This window comes from Heterodontus francisci, chromosome 10 (genome assembly GCF_036365525.1).
Source record: "Heterodontus francisci isolate sHetFra1 chromosome 10, sHetFra1.hap1, whole genome shotgun sequence".
Lineage (NCBI taxonomy): Eukaryota > Metazoa > Chordata > Chondrichthyes > Heterodontiformes > Heterodontidae > Heterodontus > Heterodontus francisci.
The window spans coordinates 90,034,356-90,046,995 of record NC_090380.1 but is presented as its reverse complement, the minus strand read 5'-3'; the positions used below and the strand labels follow the sequence as shown (position 1 = coordinate 90,046,995).

Here is a 12,640-nt window from a genome sequence, read left to right as displayed (position 1 = left end):
AAATTGGGCGGCAGGGCTGGCTGCATTTTAAAAATGGCACCAGGGCCTGTGCACAGGCAGCACCCCCCCCCTCCACAAGATTGGGGGGGGGTGGTTGTGCGGGACGCCCCAGCTATTTAAATGAGCCGCTGCGCTTGAGATCACAGCAGCTCTTTGGCGTGTGGCCTGCATTTTTTGTGCTCGCCAATGAGATCGCAGCGGGGTCGTAAAATCCAGCCCACAGTTGGAGGTATTTATAATAGTAAAAATAATTGTTTTAATCTACATGAAAAGTTTGAGTATATTCTTTAGGGAGCTCTGAAAACCTGACTTTTATTAGAATTGATGGTTGAGGACAGTGTTGCCTTTAAATTAACTATAATTACAGATTTACACAGTAAATTCAGTAATCCCACGATTCCCGTGAGGGAGCTGCAAAAGGCTCAAATTCTCCAAATCACACTCCCTTCATGTGCAATGTCCCAATGGAGCATGGGATAGTTGAATTTACTCTTACTGATTAAAACTGGTGACGTCAATTAAAGACAAATAATTGTAATGCCATTATTCTCTTGTACATGCATCTTACAGAACCTGACAGAATTATAAAATAAAATATCAGTCCGATGGGGGCTGATAATGTAGAACAACACTGTGGCACAAGGCATGAAATAGAGGCTGTGGGCAACACAGCATCCTACTCCCTGTCTGATGGCTGGTAGAATGGACCTGCTGCGACAGGAGGAAGATTGACCTGTTCGGCATTCTAGATCACCCTCCCTTCAGACAGAAAGAAAGATGAGAAACATGCATTTATCTAGCACACTTAGTACCTTTGACCTCAAGACATTGCAAAGTGCTTTACAGCCAATTAGATACTTCTGAAGTGCAGTCACTGTTTTACTTGCTCCTTGTCCAACATCCAGTACTGGATAAACAGAAATTTCCTGCAACTAAATAGTGGGAAGACAGAAGCCATTGTCTTTGGTCCCCACTACAAACTCTGTTCCCCAGCCACCGAGTCCTTCCTCTCTCTGGCAACTGTCTGTGGTTGAACCAGACGTTTTGCAACCTTGGTGTCATATCTGAACCAGAGGTGAGCACCGATCATATAACCATGCCATCACTAAGCCCGCTGATTTCCACCTCTGCAAGATCACCCGACTCCACCCGAGCTCAGCTCATCTGATGCTGAAACACTCATCCATGCCTTTGTTAACTCATCTCCACATTCTATCCTCCATAAACTTGAGGTCATCCACATCTCTGCTCTAACTCACACCAAATGGATAAGCACCTCAAGTGCCGTAACCTGCAGGACCACCGACCAAATGCTGGAAGGTGGGATTAGGTTGGGTGGCTCATTTTTCAGCTGGCACAGACACAATGGGCCAAGTGGCCTCTTTCTGTGCTGTAAACTTTCTATAATTCTATGATTCTAAATCCTGTTCACCCATCACTCCTGCGCTCACTGATGTACATTGGCTCCAGGTAAAACAATGCCTCGATTTTAAAATTCTCATACTTGTTTTCAAATCCCTGCATGTACTCACCCCTCCCTATCTCTGTAATCTCCTCCAGCCCACAACCTTCTGAGATATCTGTGCTCCTCCAATTCTGACCTCTTCAGCATCTCTGATTTTAATCCACCATTGGCGGCTATGCTTTCAGCTGCCTAGGCCCCAAGCTCTGGAATATCCTCCCTAAACCTCTCCACCTCTCTTTCTTCCCTAAAACCTACCTCTAGCCAAGCTTTTGATCATCAGCCCTAATGTCTTCTATGTGGCTCAATTTTTTTCAATTCTTTCATGGGATGTGGACATTGCTGGCAAATCCAGCATTTATTGCCCATCCCTAATTGCCCTTGAGCAAGTGGTGGTGAGCCACCTTCTTGAACTGCTGCAGTCCATCAATGCTGTTAGGGAGGGAGTTCCGGTTTTTTGACCCAGCAACAGTGAAGGAACGGCGATATAGTTCCAAGTCAGGATGGTGTGTGGCATGGAGGGGAACTTGCGGGTGGTGGTGTTCCCATGCATCTACTGCCCTTGTCCTGCTGGATGGTAGAGATCATGGGTTTGGAAGGTGCTGCCGAAGGAGCCTTGGCAAGCTGCTGTAGTGCATCTTGTATATGGTACATACTGCTGCCACTGTGTGGGGGGAGGGAGTGAATGTTTAAGTTGGTAGATAGGGATTTGATAAATCGGGCTGCTTTGTCCTGGATGATGTCGAGTTTCTTAAGTGTTGTTGGAGCTGCAATCATCCAGGCAAGGGCAGAGTATTCCATCACACTTCTGACTTGTGCCTTGTAGAGGATGGACAGGCTTTGGGGAGTTAGGAGGTGAGTTACTCACTGCATAATTCTCAGCCTCTGACCTGCTCTTGTAGCCACAGTATTTATATGGCTGGTCCAGTTAAGTTTCTGGTCAATGGTAATCCCCAGGATGTTGATGGTGGGGGATTCAGCAATGATAATGCCATTGAATGTCAAAGGGGAATGGTTAGATTCTCTTTTGTTGGTGATGGTCATTGCCTGGCACTTGTGCAGCATGAATGTTACTTGCCACTTATCAGCCGAAGCCTGAATGTCACATTCTACATAGGATATGTGGCACAGAAACAGTTCATTCAGCTCAACCAGTCTATGCGTGTGTTTATGCTCCACTCACGCCTCCTCCCATCTTTCCTCATCTAAATCTATCATTGTAACCCTCTATTCCATTCTCCCTCATATGCTTGTCTAGCTTCCCCTTAAATGCATCTATACTATCCACTTCAACCACTCCCTGCGGTAGCGAGTTCCACATTCTCACCACTCTTTGGGTAAAGAAGTTTCTTCCGCATTCCCTATTGAATTTAAGACATAGACATAGAGAGATACAGCACTGAAACAGGCCCTTCGGCCCACCGAGTCTGTGCCGACCAACAACCACCCATTTATACTAATCCTACGTTAATCCTATATTCCCTACCATATTCCCACCATTCTCCTACCACCTACCTACACTAGGGGCAATTTACAATGGCCAATTTACTTATCAACCTGCAAGTCTTTGGCTGTGGGAGGAAACTGGAGCACCCGGCAGAAACCCACGCGGTCACAGGGAGAACTTGCAAACTCCGCACAGGCAGCACCCAGAACAGAACCCAGGTCACTGGAGCTGTGAGGCTGCGGTGCTAATCACTGCGCCACTGTGCCACCCCTTGATGGCTTCTAATATCCACTCTATCAAAACCTTTCATAATTTTAAAGACCTCTATTAGGTCACCCTTCAGCCTTCTTTTTTCAAAAGAGACGCTGTTGATCCTTTCCTGATATGTATGTCCACACATTTCTGATATCATCCTTGTAAATCTTTGATGCACCCTCTCTGGTGCCTCTGTATCCTTTCTATAATATGGCAACCAGAACTGCATGCAGGACTCTAAGTGTGGTCTAACCAAGGTTTGATACAGGTTTGGCAAAACCTCCCTACTTTTCAACTCCATCCCTCTAGAAATAAAGCTTAGTGCTTGGTTTGCTTTTTTATGGCCTTGCTAACCTGTGGCGCAACTTTTAGTGATTGGTGTATTTGTACTCCGAGATCTCTTTGTTCCTCTACCTCACCCTAGACTTCCAAGTAATAAGTGACCTCCCTAATCTTCTGATCAAAATGTACCACCTCACATTTATCTGTGTTGAACTTCATTTGTCAATTATTTGCCCATTCTGAGAGTTTATTAATGTCCTCCTGTAATTTGTTGCAGTCCTCAGAATTGACCAAAATTCTCAATTTGATCTCATTTGCAAATTTAGAAAATGTGTTTTTGATTCCAAAGTCCAAATCATTCATGTAAATTGTGAACAGCAGTGGTGCCAGCACTGATCCTTGTGGAACACCACTTCCCACCTTCTGCCACTCTGAATAACTACCCTTTATTCCCACTCTCTGTTTTCTGTCTTGAAGCCAGCTAGTAATCCATTCTTCCACTTGTCCCCGACTCCACATTCTCTGACCTTATTCATTAGTCTATTACAGGGCAGCTTATTGAAGACCTTTTGAAAATCCAAATAAATTACATCTACTGCATTACCTTTGTTCACTCTATCTGTTACCTCCTCAAAAAATTCAAAAAGGTTGTTTAAGCAAGATTTTCCCTTTTGAAATCCATGCTGACTATTCATTGTTATAGCTGGAACTGTCTGGTGGTGGTGGTGGGGGGGGGGGCGCCATAAAATTGAGTGGGAGGCAGGGGGTGCCATTCCCGACACCTTCCCGCCCCACTGCACTTTTACAAGGGGCAGCGGCGGCAAGAAACGGCCCGCCCACCCCAGGCCAATCAAGGCCGTTAAGTGGCCAATTAACTGCTGCTCCACGGCCTCCTCCCACCACTGCTGATATTTTCCCAGTGGCGGGAGAGCGGCTCAGGCCCCCAGAATGGGGTCATTCCTTGCGGGCTGGGGGAACCCTCCTGATCAGGTACCCTGTGCCCCACGGATGGCCCCCCACCCCCGAAACTCCAACCGCCCTCACTGTAAGAAAGCTCCCGCCTCCTCCCAATCAACCTCCCCTCCCTCCCAATCAACCCCCCCCCCCCCCCCCCCCCCACCCCCCCATTGCCTTGCCAGGGCTCTGGGGCCGTCATCCCACTTGCTGCAGTGGCTGGGTTGTAGCCCTAGCAGTGGCCACTGCTCCCGGTGAGAGGTGGAAGTCCCACCCAAGGCCAATTAAGGGCCTGGGGAGCATAAAATCCCAACATGGCTCCCCAGGCCTGACGAAGGCGAGTTCGCCCCTGACTTTTGGGCTGGTGGGTGTGACCTCCCGCCCAACATAAAATTCTGGCCTATATTTTTCATTTCGAGATGTTCTTCTATTCTCTGCTTTAGTCGCGATTCCATTATTTTTCCTGACACCAATGTTAATTTGACTATGTATTCCTGGACATGTTCTGTTCTCTTAAATGTAGGAATTACGTTAGCATCTGCCCGTCTTCTGACACAACACCTTTTTCTAATGTATTATTAAATATCTGTAGTAATACATCTGCTATCTCTTCCCTAGATTCTAAAATAAGTGGATCCAAACATCCGCACCAATGGCTTTATCCTCTTTGAGTTTGATTAGTTAAGTCAATACATACCCCTTTTTAAATTTGAAATGAGTTTATCTCATTGCTAAGCTCATCATTCAATGTCATGTCCACCTGTTCTATCTCCCTGGTAAATACCCTTTGAAGCACTTTGGGACAGTTTACAACATTAAAGGCATTATGTAACTACAAGTTGTAGTAATGTAGAAAACATGACAGACAATTTGCATAAAAGGCAATGTGATAATGATCAGATAATCTACTTTTGTAATATGGGTTGAGTTTTAGCAATTAGACAGGACACCAGGGAGAATGTTCCTGCTCTTCTTCATCTACCTGAAAGGGCCTCAGATTAACGTCTCATCCAAAAGATGCCACCTCCAATCGTGCAGCACACCCTTAGCACTGCAATGGAGTGTCAGCCTAGATTTTGGCTCAAGTTTTTGGAGAGGGGTACCACTAAGCCCTGGCTGACAGCAGCATATCTTATGTGTCAGGAGGTGACAGCCAGGCTCTATGGTCTGCACTGTACTAGTGTGCCATCTCTGACGCTCACCATTCTTGGGAAGCTTACCACCAGGAAATGTTTTGTGTTCTGTTGAGCTGGCTGACTGACTGCTTTGGTATCTGTCACTATGATAGCCTGATAGTATTTAGTGGCATGAACTTTCTATGCCTATGGGTAGAACCTTTCTTGTAGCATAAGATGTTTGTAGGTCAACCTCCAGCAGGTGTCACAGATATGTAGCAGCTTCCTATGTGAAACAGATGTGCCAAAGACAGGTCTCCTCTGGCGTACTTAGGAGGGAGTATCTGGGCCAGTAAATGAGGATCTGGGAGTAAGGGTTTGTGATGAAATATAGTCACATCTGCTTATTATTGTCCTGTCACGAAATGTTTTCCACTTACAAATGCAGATACAACACCAGAATCCCCAAAGCATTTTGATCCTGCCCAGGAAATTGCATATTGAAGCAAGGGTTTAGAAAATAAAAGTTTAGCAATGGAAAAAATTCTAACTGCTCTTTATGTAAATGCATTTTTTCTAATCTCTCCTTTAATTCTTTTTGAGATGACCTTAAATTTGTGCCCTCTTGCTACTGTCTCACCAAACAGTGTAAACAATCAATCAATATTTACCTTATTGTAATACAGCAACTCACTTTTGTGAGTTTAACAACACTTCCTTCCCCTGTGACCTCTACCATAGAGAAAGACAAAAGCAGAAACGTCACCTGCAAATTCCTCTTCAATTTGCATCACCCTCACTTGTTTATATATCCCCGTACTTTCTTCATTGCTGGGTCAATATCCTGGAATTCCATCATTGGAGCATTGCCACACAAGGAATGGCTTAAAGAGAATGCCCATAACCATGTCCTCAGGCCAACTTGGGATAGGAAATAAATTTAGCCTTGCCAGCATTGTCCACATCCCGAGAACAAATTTTTTAAAAACCACTGATCGGGTACTAAGAAATTAACTAAAATGATCGGAGGGGTTGAAAGGTTTTAGGTATCAAGAGAGACTAGAAAAAAAGGGATGTTATGATTAGAACAAAGAAGATTCAGAAGAAATTTGTGCACCCAAAATTATGAAATATTTCAATGATGGGAAAAATTATTACACAGGTTGGTGAGTCAGTAACCTTAGGAGATTAATTTGCGACCATCACCAAAAGAATGAATGGAGAAGTTATCATTTGTTTTACACAAGCGATTGTTAAGACATTGAACACTTACCAAAAACAATGGTGGAATCAGAATCCGTTATAGTTTTTTGAAAAGGGAAGCAAATAAATATTTGAAAAATAAATATTTTAAAGGGTATGGGGAAAGTGACTAATTGGATACTTTTTCAGAGAGCTAACAAAGACTTGATGCACTGAATGACCTCCCTCTGTGCTGTACGGTTCTACGACTATAATTGTTCATCACATAAGAACATAAGAACTAGCAGCAGCAGTAGGCAATTCAGCCCCTCGAGTCTGCTCTGCCATTCAATACGATCATGGCTGATCTTATCTCAGCTTCAACTCCACTTTCCTTCCTGTTCTCCATAACCCTTCAACACATTACTAATTAAAAATCTAACTAACTCCTCCTTAAATTTACTCAATGCCCCGGCATCCACCGCACTCTGGGGTAGTGAATTCCACAGACTCACGACCCTTTGAGAGAAGGAATTTCTCCTCATCTCTGTTTTAAATCTGATACCCCTTATCCTAAAACTACGACCTCTCGTTCTAGGTTGTCCCACCAGATGAAACATCCTCTCTACGTCTACTTTGTCAATCCCCTTAATCATCCATATACCTCAATTAGATCTCATCTCATTCTTCTAAACTCTAGAGAGTAAAGGCCTAAACTGCTCAACCTTTTTTCATAAGACAAACCCCTCATCCCTGGAATCAATCTAGTGGACCTCCTCTGAACTGCCCCCAATGCAACTACATCCTTCCTCAAGTAAGGGGACCAAAACTGTACGCAATACTCCAGGTGCGGTCCCACTAATGTCTTATACAGTTGCAGCAACACTTCCCTACTTTTATACTCTATTCCTTTAGCAATAAATGCCAAAATTCCATTTGCCTTCCTTATTACCTGCTGTACCTGCGTACTAGTTTTCTACGATTCATGCATGAGGACACCCAGATCCCTCTGCATCGAAGCACTCTGAAGTTTCTTTCCATTTAGATAATAATTTGCCTTTCTATTCTTCCGAACAAAATGGATAACCTCACACTTATCCAGGTTAAACGCCATCTGTCAAATTTTGGCCCATTCACCTAACTTATCCATATCCATTTGTAAATTTCTTATTTCTTTATTGCAACTTACTATCCCACCTATTTTAGTGTCATCTGCAAATTTGGCTATAGTACCTTCTATCCCTGCATCCAGGTCATTAATATAGATTGTAAATAGTTGGGGCCCGAGGACCGATCCCTGTGGCACCCCACTAGTTACTTCTTGCCAACCAGAAAGGACCCAATTATCCCGACTCTGTTTTCTGTTGGTTAGCCAATCCTCTATCAAAGCTAATAAATTGCCCCTAACCCCATGTGATCTTACCTTGTGTATTAACCTTTTGTGCTGCACCTTATCAAATGCCTTCTGGAAGTCCAGATATACTACATCTACAGGATCCCCATTATCCACTTTGCTTGTTACAGCTTCGAAGAACTCTAGCAAATTAGTCACACACGATTTCATAAAACCATGCTGACTCTGATGGATTGCGTTTTGACTTTCTAAATGTCCTATTATTACTTCCTGAATAATGGATTCTAACAATTTCCCAACGACAGATGTTAAACTAACTGGTCTATAGTTACCTACTTTCTGCCTCCCTCCCTTTTGAATAAGGGCATTAAATTAGCATTTTTCCAATCCACTGGAACCTTTCCTGCATCCAGGGAATTTTGGAATATTATAACCAATGGATCCACTATCTCTGCTGCCACTTCCTTTAAGACCCTAGGATGTAGGCCATCAGACCCTGGGGACTTGTCTGCCTTCAATCCCAATATGGTACACTATCCTATTTACAACATGCATTAGGAGATGCCTTCATTTTACTGGAGAGTCAGTCAGCATTTTAAAATGTCCTTTTTACTGTGAACACTGTTAAACGGTACGGGGAAATAAAATTGATTCTTATCTTCTCCTTCTAAAGCATTTGGTTAAGGGACAGGCTAAGGAAATTGAGTGTAAGTTGTCATGATCGGTACAATATCACAAACAATGTCAGTAAGAGTCATCCTCGCAATTGAAATAAGTAAGTGAGATTGCTTGACTAAGGAAATTAATCCCCACTTTAGAGAGTAGATGCAGACAGCCATGCAGCAATCAGTTGGATTGAGCAAGAAAATAGGAATCTGACAGTAGGTCCAGTCACTAACACCCCAGGAAATGTTCTGTACATTCTGTGTTAGCTTGGGTCAGTTGGTAACACACATACTTCTGAATCAGGATGTTTTGGACTCAAGCCCCACACCCTGACTTCAGCACATAATCTGGGCCGATCGCGCAATTCTATGGGAATTCTGCATTGTCAAAAGTGTTCTCCTTCAGATCAGATGTTAAATGAAGACCTTGTTTTGTCTGTTCTAGTGGTTCAGGTGAATGTTAGAGATTCCAAGTCACAGAATGAAAGGCAGGAGTTCTCATGATGTCAAAAAGACAGATAGATAAGATTAAATGCAAGAGGTTTAGGACAGAGAGCAGGAGAAACCTTTTTTTTTAATACAGGGTTGTGAGGCTGTGGGATGTACTGCTGGAGTTAGCAATTGAGGTGGAGACTGTATCAACAGTTAAGAATATGTTTGATAGCTAGTTAAAAGATAGGGGAATGAAGGGATATGGGAGCAGTGTGGGAACATGGGATTAGGACGACTGCTTTTCTGGGTGATAACCCCAACGTGGACTGATTGGGCTGATTTTAGCAGTGCAATTCTTTCACCACCACACCAAAATATACAGAACATTGTTATTTGCAGAGCATTGCTGTGTGTAAAATAGTTCCTACATTTGTCTAATAATAATGATAGTGTTCTCAAAGCAATTCATTGGATATGGAAAGCTCTTTGGGACGTTTCCAAGATGTAAGAAGATCTTATACAAATACAAGTTCTTTTTTAATATGCATAGCCACAAGAATAGAGAAGCTAAACTATCCTGATAACAATCACCTAACAAGTGTGTCACAGGTATTTCCAACAATTTCAAACTTTAATCTTCTCAGCTACTTTATATGTGACTATAGGTATCAAATAAAGTTTTCTAACTATATTAGTAATCTTTATCATTAAAACAGATTGATTTTTTAAAAAGTTTCATGGTTAAATGATGTGATCTCTTTGAAGATACATATACATTTTTTGACAAGGTACCACATTGGATGACCATTTTGAGTGGTTGTCAGCCACTGAAGAATTTTATGATGTGTGCCACCTTGTGGCTAAATATCAGTTATAAACAATATACAGTTATGCCAGAACCCTTTGTTACTTTAAGAATGAATTAAGCAAACCTTCAATGAAGACTGCAATGGCAAGCATGAGCCTGTCCAGGGCTAAAGGCACCGAAGGTGTTATATGGACTATAATGTCCACAATCCCTGAGATACCATAGAAGAGATACATAGTTGCATGCTGCCAGTTCATCAGGTGGTCCCAGTGCTGTTCCTCATAGTTATATAGCTTCAGATGAGGCCCATCAGGAACAAATTGCTCAGCTATCATGCCTGCAACAAAAAGAGATTAAGAGGACATTTCAGTCTCATAGATAATCCCTATTGTTATTCAAAAACGCTGAACACTTCACAGTCCTTTCATCTTTATGGGATGCAGAACACCTTGATACATTATATTGAATAGAATTACATAACTGAATGCTTATTGCCCCCATTTTTTTGTTTACTTTCTATGTGTCCTACTCCTTCATGATAGTCATACCAATTAGCTCTCAGAACCCCTGGGGAAATTCAATCTCTATGTACTGAACATGCACAATATTGTATAAGTGAGCTGAGCCCATGAGGTCATATAAATGCAGGGTAAGCACCCAAACAGCAGTGATCCCTGGCACTACTGCATTCAGAGTGCAGTATCAGCCTCTCAGTCTTATGCAGAATAGCCATGCAACATTAAGCACATGTATTTATAATGTTCTAAACCCTATCTTCTATTTTCTAACAGAAATTGTTAGCATTGTTAGACATGAAAACAGAAAATGCTGGAAATACTCAGCAGGTCAGGTAGCAGTCGTGGAGAGAAAAACAGAGTTAATGTTTCAAGTCTGTGTGACCTTTAAAATACCTGAGTATTTCAGTATTTGCTGTTTCTGTTTCAGCATCTGCAGTATTTTGCTTTTGTGTTACTGTAGGTTATGCAGAATTTGCTCCAAGGGAGCAATCAGTAAATTGCACCCAAAATGCACTGTCTGACTGATGTAAAATTCCTCCCAAATTTCCAAGCATTTGTGGGCCAACATTTTCAGGTTCTCATCAATGTTCCCTTTAATTTCTCTTTGCTGTGCGTGGCTGGCTTTTGGCACTGTGCAGCTCCTTTAAGACTGTCGCAAAGTTGTATTTGTGCATGGCCTGTTTGTTCCCTTTGCAGCCACGCAGCTTAGAGGGAACATTGGTTCCTTTGGTACTGTTGCTCTGCAGAGCTTCAGAATTTGGTAATTGTTTAATTACACTGTTGAAACCAATACCAACAGTGAGTACGATCAATTACATTGATGTAAATGCAAAATTTCAGGTCAGTGACCCTTCTTCAGAACAGTACAACATAGCCAACTCTGAAACGTTAACTCTGCTTCTCTCTCCACAGATGCTGCCAGACCTGCTGAGTATTTCCAGCATTTCTTATTAATAATTATGTAGTATCTTGTTGTAAGTTACCAGAGAATTCACTGTGGAAAATATTTGATGAAGAGCCATGAGATACAAATATCCAAGTAGGCTGATCTACCAAATTACAAATCAACAAAGCTGTAAATGTCATGCATGGATATTGATCATACCCAACAGTTCCACACTGTATGTCATGATAGGGTAAGTAAGCTGGCTGCATTTTCCATGACTTGACCCCTAGAATGCAGGACAACATAGCCAACTCTGGTTGAATAAATTCCCAGAGGCTGGATCATGTGACATTAGATCACATGACACTTCGCCAGTTTGCAAAAGTTATTGCCTTCATCTTAAAAAAATGGTGTCTCCTTTTGTTGAGTGTCTTTGCTTGAGCATAATAGTATTTTTATGAAAAAAATACAAAAATAGTTAAACAAACCCATTTTGATGCTGCTTGCTTGCTGCCTCTCCCAACTTCCCCCATGTTCACTTTTATTTCATGCTGCTTTAACACCTACCAAGCCATTGCCTTAGAAACCAACCAAACTGTTATATTTATATTCCTTTGTTGATATAATGACACCACTTTCACAGCCCCGCAGTGCACCAGTTGATCAGTGCACAGCAATTACATGTGAGTGGGGAAAATGATCACAAGTTGATGCAATTTAACAGAGCATAGAGATCCCATGATAAAATGCACCTGCCACCTAAAACTAGTTTAGTATCTTTAATTCACACCACATGGGAACAGCTGTATCTGAAATGACTTAAAAGGCTTAAAGGGGGCAGAATTCTTAAAGTGCATCCAGGAGAGCTTTTTGAGCCAGCATGTAGAAAGTCCTACAAGAGAAGGGGTGGTACTGGACCTAATCTTAGGGAATGAAACCGGACAAGTGGTAGAAGTGCCAGTGGGGGAACATTTCGGGGATAGTGACCATAACTCTAAGATTTAAGGTAGTTATGGAAAAGGACAAAGATGGACCGGAAATAAAGGTACTGAATTGGGGGAAGGCCGATTTCAATATGATAAAACAGGATCTGGCCGAAGTGGACTGGGAGCAGCTACTTGTAGGAAAGTCTACATCAGACCAGTGGGAGTCATTCAAAACGGAAATAGTGAGAGTTCAGGGCCAACATGTTCCCGTAAAGATGAAGGGTAGGATCAATAAATCCAGGGAACTCTGGATGTCAAGGGATGTAGAGGATCGGATAAGGAAACCAGTTGCTC

The 12,640-nt window shown here is 42.5% G+C and overlaps 1 protein-coding gene across 5 annotated transcripts in view; it reads right to left on the bottom strand.

Annotated features, from left to right (window-relative positions):
* The window catches only part of LOC137374623 (transmembrane protein 45B-like), a 107,856-nt gene that overhangs the window by 16,766 nt on the left and 78,450 nt on the right, over window positions 1-12,640 (bottom strand). For all 5 annotated transcript variants that reach the window (XM_068041029.1, XM_068041028.1, XM_068041027.1 and 2 more), the window contains one exon: window positions 10,081-10,293. In XM_068041029.1, coding sequence (XP_067897130.1) covers window positions 10,081-10,293 — 213 coding nt within the window. The remainder of the gene's footprint in view (window positions 1-10,080; window positions 10,294-12,640) is intronic.